Below are 18,901 nucleotides of genomic sequence, written 5' to 3'. Positions count from 1 at the left end.
CGCGCTCCTCCCCGCCGGCGGCCGCCGCAAAGCGGGGCGGCTTTACGGCAGCGGCGGCCGCGGGCCCGGCGGCGCCATGGAGGGCGGCAGCGGCGGCAACTCCAAGGGCAGCGGCCTCGGCGGCCTCTTCGGCGCCGGCGGGGCCGGGTACTCGCACGCCGACCTGGCCGGGGTGCCCCGTGAGTAGACGGGCGGCCGCCTGTCCCCCTGAGGCGCGGCCGGGTGGGGGGGGGAAGGGGTGCCGGGCTCAAGATGGCGCCGCCCGCTCCCTCAGGCAGAGCCCGCGCGGCGCGTGGGGGCTCCCGGCCCCGCTCGGCGCTCGGTGCCCGGCCTCAGGCACCCCGCGCCCGCCGCCTTTTCACCGCCCCCCGCCGGCAGGGCAGCCCTTGTCGGCTAGCGGGGCGGGTGGGCGGAGATGGCAGGCCGCGGTGACCAAGTGTTTCTTTTTTCTTCCAGTGACGGGAATGAGCCCCCTGTCCCCGTACCTAAACTTGGACCCCAGGTATCTCGTGCAGGTGAGCACAGCGCGGGGTCGTGGTGAGGGGAGGCGAGGCAGTCGCGTGCGAAGACCTCAAAATGCCCGCAGTGCTCTGCGATGCGTGCCCGTCTGCAGCCCTTGAAAGAATGATTTTTTTTCATTCTTCCTACTAAAAGCTTGCAGTACCGTGGCATCTAGAAGAAAACCCAATTTAATATAGGTAAGGCAGTTGTGTCAGCGTGCTGCTACTGAGCAGAAGAGGCCTTGCTCCCTTTTCTCTCCCCCTGCAGACATACAGGCCCAACACTCCTTGCACATGTTGAGGCCTTTGGCACACCCTCCCCAGAGCCCATCCAACCCGTAACAGCAGCCAGGAACTCTCCACTGCACATGGGCTGGCATCCTGTACTCTGGTGAGCTGAATCAGTTTACAGAGATGTTCAGCCAAAAGCTGATACAGGCTCTGTAAAGATATGTGCTGTCATCACAGCAGCCATAAGTCTTACACTGCTTTTCCTTTGTCAGCTGGAGTGAAGCCCTTATGAAGTAAAACTTTGGGTTTTATTCTACAGAATAACATGGCTATTGCACCAACAGCTTCATATTATATGACGGCCTAAATTCCACTATGAGAAAAAAAAAAAAGTATTTAAAAATTCTGTTTTCCTCTTCAACAATATTTATCAAAGGCTGAAAGTTAATCCAGTAAGGATACATGTCAATGATTTCATTTATTTATATATGGCTTATATTGTTTGTGAACATGAGATTTTGCAGAAGTAGCACTGAAGGTCAACAGTTGCATAGCATCTGCTAATCTGTGCCTTTTGTTTCATGGTACACTGGGTCACCGCATCTTTTGTAAGCGGAAAGCTCTGAATGCAGTAGTGGGGGCTGTTTTTTCTATTTCACTAAAAGCTGTTCTAGTCAAAATTAAAACATAACGTTCCTATAATGGTAGGCAACAAGGGATATGCCTCTGCTTGAAAAGGATTCACAATTATCTTGCTTGCTGTTGTTGAGTAGTCAAGAAAAAAATACCAAGAGATTTAGACTTCAGCCCAAAATACCCTCCAAAGTCATCTTATTTAGCTCTTGTATCTAAAGAGCATCAATACACTTTCAGAACAGAGTGAATAGTTCTCCCTGGGAAAGCCAGCGTTTTTGTTGAGATTTTTTAATTTTAATCCTGCCCTTACAGGCCAGGAATGCCAGCCATAATGAACACTAAAGTGGTGGTACTCATGACTTTAAACCCCACTTTCTTTGTTAATTCCTTAATGCAGGTGCAAACCAATGCAATGCAATGCAAAAGGGTTTACTTCATCAGGCATCCGTTATAAATGGGCACAACAGAACTAGAGGGTGGATTTCCTAGGTTTTTGTCTGTGCAGAAACAGGCGTTACATGCAGCGATCGCTCAGTCTCCACTTTTTGGAGAACAGTAAAAACCGTAGACAAATTGCTAACTGGTATATGCACTACATATCTCCAAATATCTAGTTAGAGAGAAGATAAATATATTACAGGTTCCATTTATTAATGCTATATTCACAATTTTAGAAGCTGCATGTTCTTCTGTATTACGATCCACCCTTAGTGCCAAGTACAGACTAAGAAAACCATTTAGAGTGAAATTCCTTGAGCCTGCAGTTGTTGTGGTGATGCACCAATTAAGAAGGGGGTGAATAACACCATGACTAGAAAGCACAGAAGCATAAAAAAACTAATACTTAAGCACCTTTTCAACATGTGTGCATATTGTTAGTGTTTCATAATGAAAAAAATGCTTTGACTGACCATACCTCTACCACATGCTAATTAGCAGCAGGTTTCTTTATCAGTTCATCTTTTTAGACTAATTAGTTTCTATAAGAACACAAGCCTGTCCCCATGGGAGAAAGACAACAAATGAAGAACTACCAACCTCATATTTTTCATGCTTGATCATCACTAGTTTTGAATGCATTCCTTGCTTTTTTCATTTCTTCACAATAGGTCACTTATCTGAGTGCAGGGAAATACTTTCTACAGTACAAAGGCAGTTTTCCTTTTAGTGTCAAAGCAGTGGGAAACCTTAAAGCATTACTGCATCAGTATAGGCTGCTCGGTGAGGAACAACATTACACAGACAAGGAGGGCCTTTAAAGTACAGTGGGTCTTGTATTGCCTGCTTAAAGTTAATAATAAATAAGCACGAAGTTGTCAAAAAAAAACACAGAATATTAATTTCTTGGCTGCTGATGCCATTTATAAAGTCATGACATCTGGAAATGAAAGAGCACTCGTATCAGTTTATAGTTTTGAAGTATTTCTGTTCTTGCTAAAATAGATATGTTGCATATTCCATTAGAATGCTACCGTAGACAACAGGTATCCAGAAACCAGGTATCCAGAAATACTCATTGGATCTGCTTTTTAAATGCATGCAATGCACTAAAAGAAAAAAATAGTGGCCTACATTTTAAAGCAGGTACACTTCAAAAATACAAAGTTGTGTGTTTGTTTTCCCCTGCCAGGATACGGATGAATTTATCTTGCCTACAGGAGCCAACAAAACTCGGGGTAGATTTGAGCTAGCCTTTTTTACCATTGGAGGATGTTGCATGACAGGTAGGTGGTCATGTTTTTACTTTTCCCAGCTGTCCAGATGACACTGATTACAGCAGTAACTAGAGATCTTAAGTGTCTCATTCTGCAATCTTTATGTATAGTCTTACATAAACAGCTATTTAACTTCACACCTAACAATTTGAATATTCTCAATGCCTGCTTCTAATACTGTCTTTTTGTTCCTTTTCCCCTGGTAACTAGGGGCAGCATTTGGTGCACTGAACGGTTTGCGACTTGGCTTGAAGGAGACTCAGAATATGGCATGGTCAAAACCTAGAAATGTACAGTAAGTGCCTTACTGCAAAATAAAAAGTTCAGCTTGGTGAGAAAGTTTTTTCTTCTAGCTTGCACAAAGTTAGATCTGAATACATTGCAAAAATAAATGTATTTTTTGTGTCTTTGGTCAGGACAAATGAGAGTCGGTATTTACCAACATCAAGTTATGAAGCATTTTCATTATAAAGTTGTTCAGTTCAAGGTTTTTGCTTTTCATTTAGTGACAATTGGTATGTTCTCTGACTTACCTTTAGTATTTGAGACTAGGTTACTACTTCAATATTTACTGGAAATCTACTTCAACATATAAAAACACTTAGGACTCGGAAATATTTCCAGAAGAAATAGTTTGGTTTGAGATATTTCCCCCCCACACACACACTTATTTAAGAGCAAGTTCTCTGCATTCCTGAACTTTTCAAAACCAGAAAGAGTTAAAGAAAAAAAGGTGGGAGGGGGAACTGCCTGAATTTGCATTAGAGATGACATAACTGTGTGCTACTGAGCAAGTGTTGCATGATACAGGTTTTTCTGGATCACAGTCTCCACGAACACTCAAGGCATTCCCATGTGGTCACCTTCTCTGATACTCTGAAATATTGCAATAAAAATGGGGACACCTTTTTCATGCAGTATGCTACTCCTAGAATTTAGACAGTTTAGACACAACTAAGATAACAAGTGGCTGTGAGGAAGCCACAGTAAATTAGAGAAGTGAAGTAAGTGGGGGAAACAATTCTCATTCTTCCAAAATACTTCGGAAAAGGGAATTAGAGGAGGAATTTAGTATTTCACAGTATGGTTTGTTCTAGCTGTGTTCTTTTTAAAGTATTGAACCAAAGTATTTCCGCTGGAATTACATCTCTTTCGTGATGTTCTAGATAAACAGAATTGTATCTTATGCATTCATGATGGGCTGGGTCAGACAAATACCTGTTGTCAAGTGTGACTTTGATGGCTCCAGCCCAGCAGGTGGCAGTCAGTGCCCAGGCTGCTGTTTAGTAGTCCTTGCCCTTTAAGAGAAAAGGCATGTTGAAGGTCATCATCATCTTGAAACGGCATATTAAGTTCCACGTTTTCCTAATCAGAGGCAGGGAGGTGTCATGCATATCTAGGTTTCCTTTAAGTTTTATCCTTAATGTATGCTTTTTTTTTTTTTTTTTAATTTGAATTTTGCTACCAGTCCCCCATCATCAGATATCTCATGGTACGTCATGGATGTTAAAGTTAGAATTTTCTCATCAATTCTAAACTTAAGGAATATTGACAAAAAAGGGCTGGGGATTATAATCAGAATGAAAATATCAATACCCCAGTCTCTTTGGTATTCTTGTTTCAAAGTGAAGTTTTCTATGATCATTTAGTTCATTATCTAACCACATTCAGAAATGGCTTGTGTCTGCTAATGAAAGTTATAAAAGAGGAAAAGTAGCAAGAAATGAACTTAAATCAGAAGGAACACAGCACGTGATACTTTCATTGCATTAAATGATGCACTAAGCTCCAGTGGTAGTCAGCTGTCCAGGGCAGCGCAGTGCCTGTGATGGTGTTACACTGCTGGGAGACAAATGTCAGTCACTTCTTCTGGCTGTTGTCACCGTTCTGGAGACAGCTGAAACCAAGGAGAAGTGGCCTTGTGCTTCCCTGAGAGTGTGCTAAGGGCTTGCTATCCCTCTAGTGCTAGTCCGGAAGCGTACATGCAGAAATTTTCAGGGTACCTTGCTTTTGCTGGGCTCTGCCTTTGACAAGTGGAAGCACAGAAGGGACTGCCTCTTACCCTCCTGATGTGCTTTTTTTTCAGACTTGCTTTTGATATCTACTCCATTTTTTTCCCTGACGCCAGTTTTGCTTGCACCTTCTGGAAGAGCACTCTAGCTTTCTTGGAGCTCCTATACCCAGTTAAATCGGCATAAGTATATCAGTCATTCCTAATAGCTACATAAAGTCACTGCGTAACAAGGTACTAAGATTAGAAAGTCATTTGTAGGGAAGAGATGGGACTCTGGGTATGGTGCAAGTCTGACTTGAAAGAAAGATTTTCTTCTTAAGACTTGACAGGAATAAATACTTGCCTCAAGTATTGCATCCACTGTAGTATGCGTGATAGAGATTGTACTACCAAGTTGTGTGCTTCTCAGCACTGCTTTGTTTTGGAGGGCTTTTTAGTTCATTTTTTCAGTTTTATTAATAAATGTGTAAACACTTTACACCTGCTGTCGTAAACCCTATAGCATTAATTCAATGGCTTTGGACACTCCTTCAATGTAAAGACGGAGTACTAAAGCTTTTAATGCCTTTTAAACTCCCTTACAGAATTCTAAATATGGTGACAAGGCAAGGAGCGTTATGGGCCAACACTTTAGGATCTCTGGGTAAGTGAACTTGTTGTGTTATGGGAAAATAATTTATAAAGATGTAACTATTTGAAGGCAAAGTGTATCCTTCTAAATGTTTCTTATGACTTCCCCCAGGAAAAAAAACATGCAAGTGTTTCTTTGGGACATGAGAGTGTTTCAGCAGACATTGGAAAGGAAATTAAAGGCCAAAATAGAGTTTTAAGCACAAGTAGCCAGAGGCCTGTAATTAGAAAACAGTATTTTTAGCATATTAGAAACAAGAACTCTTGCAATGGAAAAACAGGAATAACTGAAAACTGTAGGTAATGCTTATTTGTTAGTAAGTTTTAGTTAATTTTACAACTTAAGGAAAAAAACATAATTTGAATCCTTTTGAAGTAACCTTAACAACCTAAAAAGATTTTGGTCATATGAGCAATTGCCTAATGTCTGTCTGCAGTTAAAAAGTCAAAATGTTCTGTGAAAGCAATGTGATAGCAACTACAAAGATTTATCCTTTTATGGTGGTAGCTTAGGTAGAAAAATTGCATATGATTCTAACCCACTTCAGATCTAAACGTTGCTTATAACTAACACAGATTAAATTAGTATTGTTTAAAAAGGGGCAAAGAACGATCAAAAGCCTGATGTGAGAAAGAAACTTTTCTGTAGATTGAGGTTGGGGAGGGGGAGAGGGGAGAAATCACATAAGTTGCCTCAGAAAAACAACTTAAGAGAACTTCATAAAAGTCAATGGAATAACTAATGCCCTAGAGAACATGAGCTGTTTGGTTTGTATTCCCCTCCTGCTCCCCAGTCTTAAAAGAACAAATGAGGCTCATCTATTTGAAAGAAGAACTGATGAAAATAAGTTACTTTGAAGTAGACTAATGATGGGACTCATTACACCATAAAGTGGTAATGGAAGAAAAATCACTGATATTTTAAAACAAGTGAAATCATATCATAATCCATCCTACAAATATTGTAATTTTGAAAAAATACAAAGCACAGGCTAAGTTGCATTTATTACATTTTTTTCAGTCTTATTTCTAAAGAGTAGATTAGCTTGCTGCTTAACTCAGACATCAACTTTTGAGGCATAATGTAGAGGCCATGGTTAGAGATGGGATTCTGGACTACAGTGAGCATGACAATTTCCATAGGGGATGTGTATTGCCTAGTAGTTTTTTTTTCTCTTGGGGGGGAGGGGAGCCTGGGGTGAGGATTTTCTATTTCAACTTTAATCAAAACGTGTAAAAAATGAGATGCAGGGACACTGCAGTTCAAGGTTCATGGGTAAGTGACACATTAACTGTTTCTTTCAGCTGTGTTTGAAGAAAGATTACTCAGGAAGATATTTGTGAATTCCAGGAACAAATTGTTATTTTGCTTGTAAAGGATGAGCTCCCAAGTCACAGGGTTAAGCAGAACTGGTATTTTAGGAGTTGGTTTGAGCTCTTCCTTGTCCTGGTTACAAGATACCTTTGAAAAAAGCTGAATTATTTTTGCGTATGATTTCACTTCTGCAGCATTTCTGTCTCAAATTCCTTTTGTCCCTACTGAGAATTTTTGTCATTCTATTCCTAAGCAGAGATAGCAACACCTGTGTTAATGTGGCTCCTCTTTTCCCTCATTGTTTATACAACATGCTGTTAAGGCAAGGAAAACATCATTGCCTATGCTGCATGAAAAAGTTGCTATTGTCTCATTAACTTTAATATGGTTGCTTCTGAAGAATTTGTAGCAGAAGTAAGGATTTTAATTCTTTGAGGATGAGGACTGGAAGTAGCACGGTATCTTTTTAACTTTAAGACACTGACCTACTCTCCTGTTCTTTGTAATCATGAAACATGATTATATCATAGGATTCCTGGTGGGTGGATGGGGGAGCTTCTCCTTTCTTCAGAAAGCCTAGTTTATATATGCATACATACTGGAAACCCATACGTTTCTCCTTGTAATCCGTCTGGGACAGTCCTCAGAGTTCTCCCAAGCCTAGGGACAAAGTTCTCATATGAGGCAGAGGTGAAGCAGTTGTAAATGTCCAATCCTAAGCAATCTAATAAGCACGTATACAGGAAATGTAGGCCATTGTTGTCCAGTCCTTGATACCATAATCTGAACACTACACCTAAAAAAAATTGCATTGCATCTTGGTCATGTGGATAACAATTTATTATTTTATGTAAAAAACATTGAGTTTAGTAGTGTCATACAGAAGGCAATATAAAGCCTGCCAGTACAGAATTAAACCTTCAGAAGCTTTTTAAAACAATTGGAACTAGGAAAATGGGCTTAAGCTTCTGTCAATGCTGTAGATAATCTGTTTGTTGGGTCTTGAGGTAGAATTCTTCATGATGTTCTAATTCATGCTTTATAACCAAATTACAGCTAGAGAAAGAAAGATCATCTGTGGAAACAAATAGGGCTGGGATAAAAACCACAGACAGGATTTGGTAGAGGATTCTCACCCTTTAATGAAAGGGAAGAATCTCTGCATGCTCTAAGTATTTACGCTGACCCTGAATTCCAAGCCTTACATCTCAGAGAATGGGACTTTTTAACTTGAATTTTTTAATGCTTTTCTTTTCCAGCTCTACTTTACAGTGCATTTGGAGTCGTCATTGAAAAAACACGAGGTGCAGAAGATGACCTGAATACCATAGCTGCTGGAACCTTGACAGGAATGCTATACAAAAGCACTGGTAGAGTGACAAAATATTTCTAGTTTTCCTCTTGTACTTTATTCTTCTTTTAGGATTACTGTTAGTTTTCCTAAATACTGCCGTGTGATAATTGAGATGTGATAAATGGTACGTTAGGTACAGAACTGGAAGTTAGCTTTTTGCTATATGTCACTTTTAGCAGGTTTCGCCTTGAAGCAGTTAGGTTGTGGTATATTCGCCTCCCACCCCAAGTCTCCCTTTCACCGTGGATGGCAATTCCCACTCCCTTGTATCTACTAGCAGACTTGAGAGTGTTGACTTTTATTCCTGCTATACCTGAAAAACATGGCTAAGAATGAGCTGGGTACACATTTTCTATGATCTCACTATAAATCTGAGTAAACACTAGGCTGTTTGTTCAGTATATAACAGACAGTTAGGCTTTCAGAATTATTGTTAGGTCTGTGCAAGTTTGAAATAAAAAGAACTTGTATTAAGTGCAAGTTTCCCGTAAGTAGTCTTAGCTGAATGAAAAACAGCTGGGTTAGGTCTCAGTTCTTTGCTAGATTCAGTGAAGTTAAGTGTCTTCTTTCAGCTAATTGAAATTATTTATGAAAGAAAAGGAAAAAAAAAAACTTAAATTGATGCTGTCAGATTGAGGCTAAGCAACAACCAGATATATTAAAATAAGGTGAGACTGTGGCCTTCTCTAACCCTACATGAAATACTGATATTTGTCCAGGACAATCCTAAATAATTTGAGACAAAGTTACTTTTGAAATGAGAGTTAATTAAAATCACAAGGAAGGTAAAAAAAAACACAGGAAATCAAATTTAACACTTAAAAAAATTAAGAGAAGTTTTCGGTAAACCTGATTTTTTTTTTTAATAGATTCACATTATTTAAATATGTAGAAAAAAATCAATATATTTGTAAAGATATAACTTAGGTGTTTGTGCAGCTGTTGCCTTATGGTAGGACTCTAGTCTTTGCATAGTGATCGAGACCAACAAACAATGTTATTTGAGAACAGCGTGGATTTAAGGTTAGCTGGCTGATGAATACTGAATTGTTTGCAGAAGAGGGGGCCTGAACTGCATCAGCAAAGCTTCTGTTAACACATATTCTAGGCTCGACAACTGGAGGAATGGTCTTTTTTAGAGGATTACTGGGTGCCACAGATTGACATTACCATGGGAAAAAATACATGAGTTTTAAGTATCTTAATAAAAGTTAGGTTGTATGTTACTGAGGATTTAGTTCTACAGTTAACCCACGTGCTTTTGCATACCTTACTGAGCCTTAGGGTCTTAGAAATGTTCCTGTCATCTTTATATATAGAAAAAGACAGCATGAGAAATCTTATTTTCTTGTTCACCTAGCCTAATTAAAAGCAGAAGTAGTTGGCTTGAGCAGTCTTGTAAGTGCTAGCTTGTGCACTTAACCTTCCAAGAACGTACAGCTCTCTTGTAATGTTACTTATTTGGAATTTTGTGAGTGATGTGTCAGATTGCTAACCTATCCTGCTATTGTTGGCAGTATCGAATTACTGTTTTCTGGATAAAGTTGTCATTAAGGAGAATTGCCATCTTGCAGTCCAGAGGAAGCTTCCCCCGTGCCTTTGAGAAGTATAGAAGTGTCACGATGTGCAATCTCTTTTGGTGCTGTGTAACCATGCATAAGTACTCCTCTCACATGCCATCATCTGACAAAAAAATTCCTTCCCCGAGCACAGTGGGACTTCTGTTTTGTAACATAAGATCTATTGAGGTAATAGTCACCCTGATTAAGGTAAATGTAGTGAATAAGTCTGTGTTCGTTACAGTATTGTATTTCAAGTATGCCTCCCACTTATGAACTGCAGTACACAGGAACTAAAATGCATTTTCACCATATACAGGGCATTTGAGTGGCAAAGTAGATCTTGAAGGTAAAACATTAATTCTGGAAGTGATAAAGATACCTGTATCTTTTTGAAGAGCTGAATGCCAATTTTATTATACTTCCCCTCTCTACCCCCTCTGTTCTCCGCATCTTGCTTGTTCTCCCATGCTTCCTTTCTGGTCACCTTATACCAGAATATCCTTCCTAATTCAGTATGGCAAAGCTTTTAAAAGCTGTGCCTTCACCAGCATCAATACTTGTATCTAAATACTGAAATACTCACAGCCATATTGCAAATGATCAGTTCATGTCTGTGGTGTATATTAAGCTTGTAATCATTGTGTTATGTGGAATGCCACGTTGTGTTGGCATTAAAAAGGAAAATTGAAAAGCTGAAATATTTCTTATAAACTCCTCATTAGTTTAGTGACAGCCGGAAGCTCCCACAAACACCCCCTATCAAATCAAGGCTACTCTGTAATTCAAAAGGGGTGGACACAGAGCTGATAGAGGCAGTGTTGTTCAAGCACTCAGATTTTCTACTTCCATCATTTCTGTTTTGTAAAGAGATAAGGAATGTGTTTAAAAAGAAACTGTATAAAGGAAGGCAACTTTTTTGTTATGACTTCCCAGCTTGTGTTTAAACATAGCACTGATGGAACAAACATCAGCAACCCTGCTGCACAGAAAAAAAAAAAAATCCCCTTTTGTGTCTAATACAAAGCCTTCCTGAGACTGAGTTTCTGAAACTGAAGTGATTAAACCTTTGGTGAGAGGAGATGAGTGGACAGAAAGACTTTGAAGGCTGAGATTTGTTGCCCCAAACTGGTCCCAGTTTTCACAATTTGTCCTTGCAGAGGTGTTAACCATTAACAAAATGCTAGCAGTCAAAAAAAAAAAAGGCTTTCTGAAGCACCCCCACTCTATAAGCCATTAGTTTACAGGCAGTTTTGTGCAAAGCTACCTAACACACAGCTTGTGCAGGGGAATAAAAGCACTAAAAAAGCCTGCAGTGAGGACTGTGGAAGTTCTGCCCTCCCGTGTTCATTGGAAGCAGGGTTAGTCACTGAAAGTTCCCCATGCAAGTGAGTAAAGCAGCTCAGTCCCCAAGGCTTCTGATGGGTCTGCAGTGAGTCAGATGCTGTCAGCTCGCCACAGTTAGCATTAACGTGGAACCCATCTCGGGTATGGCTGAGGTTAACAGATGTGTGGAAAGCAGAACTAGTTAGAGGAGCCTGGAGGCAGCACACCTCTAGCTTTCACACTGGTTTGAAGTGAAATTTAATACTACAATTATTTGCTAGCTTTTATCCCAAATGTAGCATTGACAAAGTACAGCACTAACTGGCTACGCTAGACTTTCCACTTCATGCAAGCTCATGCCTTAGCTGTTATCCAGAACTTTGAGTGTAGGGGATGGATGAAAGAAAGCCCTTTGTGTTCCCTTGTCAGTGGTATACAAAATAGTGTTGCAACATAGCAGAACTAAAACAGTATTGACTAAATGGAAGTCTGATTCCCTAAGTCTACCGGGATGGCTTTTTCTTTTAATCAGATGTTACTCTTTATTCTTCAACTTCAGACCAAGGTAGAAATTAAGGTCTGTTAGTACTGACATCTTAGAACAAATACGTATTTAGCTCTTGCATGCCTTTTCAAGCTCTTTTCTAAATAAAAATTCATTTTCTCATTGTTGTACTAGACTCTGAAAGTAGCAAAGCTCAAAGAGATGCCTGTCCCTGTGCACTATGCCACTCTTATTCCCCCTCACCCATCACGGTGATGCACGTGGTTCCAGTGATGTCACAAGGGTGCAGATGGGTGAGGATCTTACCCGCCTTCTCAAGCGCACAGTATGTATTGACCAGTCAGGAGGAAAGATATTGAGCCAGGTGGGACTTTGGTCTGACCCAGGGTGACAGGCAGTGGTTTCTTACTGAAACTCCCAACAGGGAGTTCACTGAACAGAAAAATTAAATAACCTTTAACTTATCTGAGCATTACGCAGGTCGAAGCTGTTCTTTTTCTTAGATCTTTTTTTCCATTGGACAGCAGAGGAGATAGGAGCAAGAACGGTCTAACCCTTTGGACAAATTAAATTATTTTGTTTACTGTACTTCTGTGCAGTAGGAAACTGATAGGATTTCTCATGCTTTTGCACAGCAGATGGTACATCACTTAGCATAAAATGGTTCCATCTGAAGAGAAATGCATGCTGGCAATAACTGAAGGGGATAGTTGTCATTTTAAGACCTCAGAACACAACTCTTAGAGTTGATATATCACAAATTAATTAGGAGGAGCTAAATATATTGCCACCAGTGAAGTCTAGACAGAGCTAAAGATCAGTGTTGTGACTGCAGCAGGTAGGAGTTGAGGGCAGCTGGGTAAACTAAGTACATCTACAGCTATGAAAGAGTATCTTCCCTTTGGGTTTCATCTATTTTTCTTAGGGCCAGACAGGCTTTTCTCACTTTTGTTTGGGGAGGTGGATGAGACGGGGAAAGAAGCTGTTTGCAGATGGCTGCAAGTATGGCTCTGGGATGTCTTGGCTTCTGCGTTATTTGGAAAAAAGCAAGTAAATGGTTCGCTTCTGAACTTGAAGCTTATGTCAGCCACCTAAGAAATGAGGACCCTAAGTTAAAACCTTCTTTTAAGATCATAACAAGTCTATAGGACTATTAATCAAATGGTGCCTAGTGAAAGGATTTTGATTCAGGTCTGAAGCGAGCAAGATAAGAACAAAAACCAAGCAGATATTAAAGGTGAGAGCGAGTTAGTGTCCAACAATACACGTGGCTGCTGAGTAGAGTGCTGCCTTCTGACTAGATCTGCTAACCAGAAACAAACTAACTAAGCTCTCACTGCTGCAGAGATCTGCAGGGTTCGTGCTGCCTTTTACATAACTGCACTGCTCTCCTGTAATTCAAGTGCTGCTGGCTTCACTCAGTAAGAAGAGGGGATTTTATTGCATGCCATACAGCTTCAACGGCATTAATAGCTATCAACTTGTAAATGAGATGGTAAAGTCTTCCATTTTTTCCTAACATGGCCTTCACACTGTGGTTACTACAGGAAATTTTCCCAGTTTCAGGCTCTTGTTTCTGTGTTTTAACCATGGTGCTGTCTGAGCTGCAGCAGTTTGAAAGTGGAACATGTTTCTCTGGAATGTTTCTTGTTTCTGAAAGAAAAATTAGTTTCCTCAGTAATTTCTGAGCTCACAGACTCAGCCCACACTTAAAAGATTTAATTAAATGACTCCCATGGAGCAGCAGAAGGAAACTCCTAGAATTTTCTCCTGACATGGGACCACCCACAGACGTTCAAACAAATGTCTGTCAGAAGGTTCAGAGGGTCCGACTAGCTACCACCATGCTTCAGTTTGGAAGCAAAGCTGAGGTTGCCTTGTACATCTGGAAAATCAACCCCTTTAAGTCATTTTAAAAATACTTTTGTTCCTAGAATCCCTAAAGGAAGGGAAGCTGCATTCTGAGTATCAGAGGGAAAGGGAAAACTAATCACATTTTTGCTGCCACAATTCTTTCGTATGGCATAAATATAAGGGTCTGCGTTTTTAGTTAAGGTATTTCTAATGTTTACCATTGGATGTTCTTGCTTTAAACATCTCGGGAAGTGATAGTGAAGTAACACATTCTGAAAATAGAGGCAGTAAGGTCCTAAACCAAAGATATTGTCCTTATGTTATATGACACAGGTCATGGTTTTTCTTACCATGAGTCACATTCAGTGTTAGAAGTGGTTCCTGCCATGAGCAATGCAAAGTTGTGCTGTCAGAGTGTGGAGTCATTGCAGTCTACTCTGAAGCATTTCATAGGCAGAGAAGAGGGACAACACTCCGTGGTGAAAGGGTGCATCAGCTGCAGCCAAGCAGCAAACTGAGCTGACATTTAGAGAGCACCAGATGGTTCTTCAGAAAGCCATAGCTTCTCAACTGTTGTGGAAGTTGCCTGATCTCAAAAAATACCTGCTTTCACAAGTGTCTGTCAGCTGGAATTTCAAGTTATCTTGCTCCAACATGCAAGATTAGAGGCTTATAACCACATTTCTAGCAGGGTTTATCAAGGCAGACTTGGTATCTGAGGCTTGCAGAAGGTGACTGCAGAGGAGGGGTGAGAACTTGGTCTATCATGGAAAGACAGCTGAGATGGGAGTGGAGAATTTTATTTTTTTAAAAGACAAGGTAATCTTCTCAGAGGGCTTAACATTTCCTGCCCAGCAACTGGGCTGCATTCTGCAGTGCATTACTGTTTGATGTTTGCCACAGACCTGGAGGTTTTTACTCAAATGCAAATCTAGCCAGTTATGGAAAATTCTTTCTTGAATCCTTTTTTTTTTAAAAAAAAAAAAAAAAAAAAAATTAGTTTACTGTGGGTAGCTCAGAGACCAAGTACAACTGTTACTGGGCAGGGTCTTTTGGTAAGACTTCCCAGCAGGAACAGAGAACCTGGTAAGAAACACTTCTCATGTGGTTCCTGCTTGGATTTTTTTCCAAACTAACTTGTAATGCATCTAATACCAACAGCACAAGTTTACTTTCTGTTCATGAAAGACTTCCATTTTTCGCACAAAGTAACTAGCGTTTAGTACTTTTACAGGTAATCCCAGACATTAACTTTGTACAGGGTCCTTAAAATGTCACTTGTGGCTTTTTGCCAGAAGCTGTTTGCAGCTGGATAATCTTGTGCTCACCATCATGTACTCAGCTGCAAGCCTGTGAAAAGCTTTGTGCAACAAACTGAGGATGAGTTACTAAAAGCAGGCATCTATATTTGAGTCCCCCCTAACTCGCGGTTTAGGCAGGTAGGTACCTCAGTGGTACGGCTATCCTTACTGCTCTGAGCTTCACTTAGAGCTGGTGAGTTCTCAGCAGGTAGGGCAGCAAACTCAGCTAGGCTTGTATCCCTAACAACCCAACTCACAACCAGCCTGGCAATGAAGCTTCCAAGCAGCATCGCCAGCTGCGACCTGTAGCACCAAGTCCAAGTGCAGCTGTTCCCTCTGCAGCTTCCTGCTTTCGCTGCATGCCCAGGCAACGCGAATTGCTTTAACGGCTCCACTGAAAGCTGTTTAATCTTGCAGCACACGTAAGGGTGCCTCAGTGTAGCTGCAGCCAACAGCTTCCTGTCCCACTACAAGCCTAAAGGCAATCCTGTGAGACAATTTATGGCCCTTAATTTGGGGGGATAAGTCACCAATTACTGGGATGCATTTCCTTTCAAAGTCTGAGCAGCTTGAATCCCACTGTCAGTTTTACCAGTAAAGCAGGCAGGTTTTATCTAGCTGTAAGCTGAAACCATCCTTGTCCTATATACTGTACACATACCTGGCTTGCTTAGTTCGGGATTGATAAATGTTGCAGAATCAAAACTCAGTGAAGTTTCCCTAGTGTTAGAGGCTCGTATGCTCCGGTGTTCCCAGAACACACTGCTAACTGCACGCAACTTGAGGAAGGTGCTCCCTGCTCCTAAGAGATGGGCACATTCTGCTATTTAGCAAAAGCAGCGGAGTAGAAGCCTCCCTTTACTGCCACTGTGCATCACGGCTCTCTTAGGGGTCAAATGGAGTTGTGACCTGACTCCCAGCTGCTGTCAGGTTTACTGGCTGCTGGGACTAGCCAAGCTTACACTGTATTTTTACCTTCACAACTTAAAGAATCTGAAGGTTTGAGTAAGCAGCTTTAAGAAACATATTTGTCTGTGTGACTCACTTTTTGCCATTGCAATGCGAGTTTGAAGATTAATAAAAATTGAGAAAGTTACCCATTGTATGCCCTAGTAAGTTCTTGCCAGTTGATCCCTTTCATCTCTCTCTCCCCACGCCCCCACCCCCCCAAGGTCTTAAAATTCCCCAAACACAAAAGCAGCAATAAGTTCTGTCTGATGGCCCTCATGACTCTAGTGCCCAGGGTCATGTCTACAGCAGCTCCTGTTGTGGTCAGTTGTTATTGTGTGAACTGTTCTGTAGCGGTTTGCTAAGGCCACAGTGCCAATGCATCAGCAGGAGTCTGACAGGCAGACATACCAGCATGATTAGTGTCGGGATCAGGAGCGAGCTCTCCTGAGCCTCGAGCTGGTTTGATGGGAAGGTGGAAATCTCACAGGTACTGTTCCTGGAAGGTCACTCTAAAAAAGCAAACTGGTGTTCAGATGTTTCTGGATTTGGACAGCTTCTTGGAAGTTGCTGTACTTAACCATTTCTTGGAAGCAACTCTAACAAGTTTTGATCTTTTTCCTTTTTAGGTGGAGTACGTGGGATAGCACGCGGTGGTATCGCGGGCCTGACGCTCACTGGCCTCTACGCTCTCTACAACAACTGGGAGCACATGAAGGGCTCCATAGCCCGGCAGTCCCTCTGAGCAGGGCAGCCAGCACTGGACAGAGGACACGGTTGCATAGTCACCAATCAAATCAGTTGCAAGACCTGTCTGGTGCCCCTTCCTATTTTATTTACAATTAGCGTGAAACTGAAGGAAGCTACGCTGGGAGGAACCTCTTGACACCATTTGGCTGGACTGGCCCTTTCCTTCCTGCCAGCCACTTGCTGGAGGCAGCAATATTTGTTGGACCCACGAGTGAGCAGAGTGGCCACCAAGATAGAGTCTCCCTGACACGCTCGCCAGCTAGCCCTGGGCCAGAGCTCCACAGCATGCTCGAGTTCCATAGCTGTACCTGCTGTGCTGCTGGGTCGGTTGGGTCGTGTGTGCCGCCCCGACAGCGCCACCTAATAAAGCAAGTCTGTGTCCATAGAGCTACGCACTGCAGTCCTTGAACACCCAGAGCCCTAAGCAGCGGCTGGCACAGGGCAAAGCTTGGCGCTCTTGCAGCTCAGGGTAAGCTGTTAAAAGGGATACTGTAATTAATAAAAAGGGTGGTACTTATGCAACACTTTTTCCTATGCTTTGCTGTTCCTGCTGCTAAGACAATGAGTGACTGTTCCCTAGTTTAGCTTTGAAGGACTGATGGGATAAAGTCATGAGGGAGTTGGGTGAGAGGAAGTGGACTAATGGGCTGATTGTCTTCTGATGTGTGATGGTAGTGAGGCATACTGGGCAGGGGCTGGCTGACCCCGCTCCCTGACTTTTAACAAACACAGAAGTAGTTGTTTTTGGATGTCCTGCCTGAAAACCAGTAACTGTTGCAAGACTGCTGTCATTGGGTTATAAAAACACTTAGGTCTTCTAGAGCCTTAAAGCTTGTTCAGCCAACAATCCGAAACCAAGAAATAGAAGTACTACTCTTGTTTTGTATTACAGGATTCGTAACTGATGCATTCTCTTCTACCTCCCTAAGTAGTATTAGTAGGTTATCGGCAAAATAGAGTGATATGATAAACACATTTTTCAGTGTTGAAGCAAAAGCATGTACAAAGTATATTTGCAGAAAAATTGAACAGTGAGTTGTGTATTAATTTGGTAGTTAAAATTATTGCATAAGAGCTGTTTACATTTTTAAGTAGGATAATTAAATAGGTCCGAGATAACACAAAGGTAAGGGAAAAAGGTAAGAAGATACTGTACAGTAGGTAACTTAATGCAAAGCTTTTGATAATTATGATATATCCAACAAAACAGAAACAATAGGGCAGGAGGGAAAAAAAGTGTTGTTAGTATTTACCTTTCTACCTTTGTTTCTCTCTGTCAAGAAGCCTTCCTTGAGGAGGAGCGGTCTGAGACCACCTTTTTATAGCAAGCTCTCTAGGCAACAAGCCTTCACAGATGAACTCAATTAGCTTTGCTTGCTACCAGCTCAAAGCAGATGCTCCATGCCAGCACTTAACTAGATGTAGCATAAAGGAAAGAAGACCGTTTTCTCGCTAGCATTGTCAGTGTTGTTTCTCATAGAACCTGACTTACGTTCTGCTTTCTTTCAGTAGGTTGTGTATCAGTGTTGTGGAGTAAGTTAGACCGCCTAGCGCATACTCTTTTCAGGGCTGTACCACCAAAGAAACTGTTGTCCTGACGGCAGAAAGGTGACTTGGGTGCTAGCTGTGCAGTGGGACAGGAGGAAAAAATGCATTTTTTTTTATTTTTTTTTTTCCTCCAGGCTGCTTTTTCTCTCTTCATTGGCATCAGAGGGTTCTTCCTCTCCTGTGTTTCTTGGTCTCATTTAATAGGATTTGTACTCCTGTGCGCTTAATGACGGAGGCTTGTTGGTCACTTCTGGGGCTGATGGTGGAGGAGGATTGCTTTCTAAATGTCTGGAACTTTGCAAGGTATCTTGTAGTTTTGCTAGAGACTTTTTCAGGAATGAAATGTGACCCAGGAGCTCTCTGCTCCTAGCTGAAGTAGGAAAACTGTGAATCATAGCAAATGGCTTTCCTCCTTCAGCTGTGCTGTGGATAACGTAGGAATGAGCTTCTGCATTAAAGGTGCCACAGCCTCAAGGCGAGGCTGACTCATGAGGCAGCTTAGTTTATCTGGTCTGCAGTCACCTCAGGTTTCCTGGAACTGCCTGCCTCGGGGCAGAGCTGAGTGTGTTTTTCTGCAGTAGCTTTGTTTCTAAGGCTATTAAAAGCTTTGGTTCATAACCTGTTTGTATGCAGTGATACTCAAGGGGTATGAAACAACCGTAGTGGCAGCAGCGAGGGAGCTGGCTCTGGGGCTGAGCACTTGAAGTTAGCTCTG

At 41.6% G+C, this 18,901-nt stretch overlaps 1 protein-coding gene and 1 non-coding gene across 2 annotated transcripts; both read left to right on the top strand.

Annotated features, from left to right (window-relative positions):
* The first annotated feature begins 15 nt into the window (after positions 1–15).
* On the top strand, positions 16–17,162 carry LOC118169302 (mitochondrial import inner membrane translocase subunit Tim23). Its single transcript, XM_035330462.1, has 7 exons — positions 16–179; positions 457–515; positions 2,998–3,091; positions 3,293–3,377; positions 5,681–5,739; positions 8,301–8,411; positions 16,518–17,162. Exons 1-7 carry the CDS (start codon positions 77–79, stop codon positions 16,631–16,633), a joined length of 627 nt encoding a protein of 208 aa, XP_035186353.1. The 5' UTR covers positions 16–76; the 3' UTR covers positions 16,634–17,162.
* On the top strand, positions 4,870–5,067 carry LOC118169498. The gene has a single exon (XR_004752161.1). It is a non-coding gene; the product is annotated as a small nucleolar RNA SNORA74 (small nucleolar RNA).
* Positions 17,163–18,901: the final 1,739 nt, after the last annotated feature.

The sequence above is a fragment of the Oxyura jamaicensis genome, chromosome 6 (genome assembly GCF_011077185.1).
Source record: "Oxyura jamaicensis isolate SHBP4307 breed ruddy duck chromosome 6, BPBGC_Ojam_1.0, whole genome shotgun sequence".
Taxonomy (NCBI): domain Eukaryota; kingdom Metazoa; phylum Chordata; class Aves; order Anseriformes; family Anatidae; genus Oxyura; species Oxyura jamaicensis.
The sequence above is the reverse complement of the archived record's forward strand: the minus strand, read 5'-3'. Positions and strand labels throughout refer to the sequence as shown.

Bases quoted from the DNA above. Each gene is read 5' to 3' on its own strand.
- LOC118169302 (XM_035330462.1), top strand. From the start codon at position 77: ATGGAGGGCGGCAGCGGCGGCAACTCCAAGGGCAGCGGCCTCGGCGGC. The intron at 516-2,997 runs GTGAGCACAGCG...TTCCCCTGCCAG, and splicing joins ACCCCAGGTATCTCGTGCAG to GATACGGATGAATTTATCTT. The intron at 5,740-8,300 runs GTAAGTGAACTT...TTTCTTTTCCAG, and splicing joins CAACACTTTAGGATCTCTGG to CTCTACTTTACAGTGCATTT.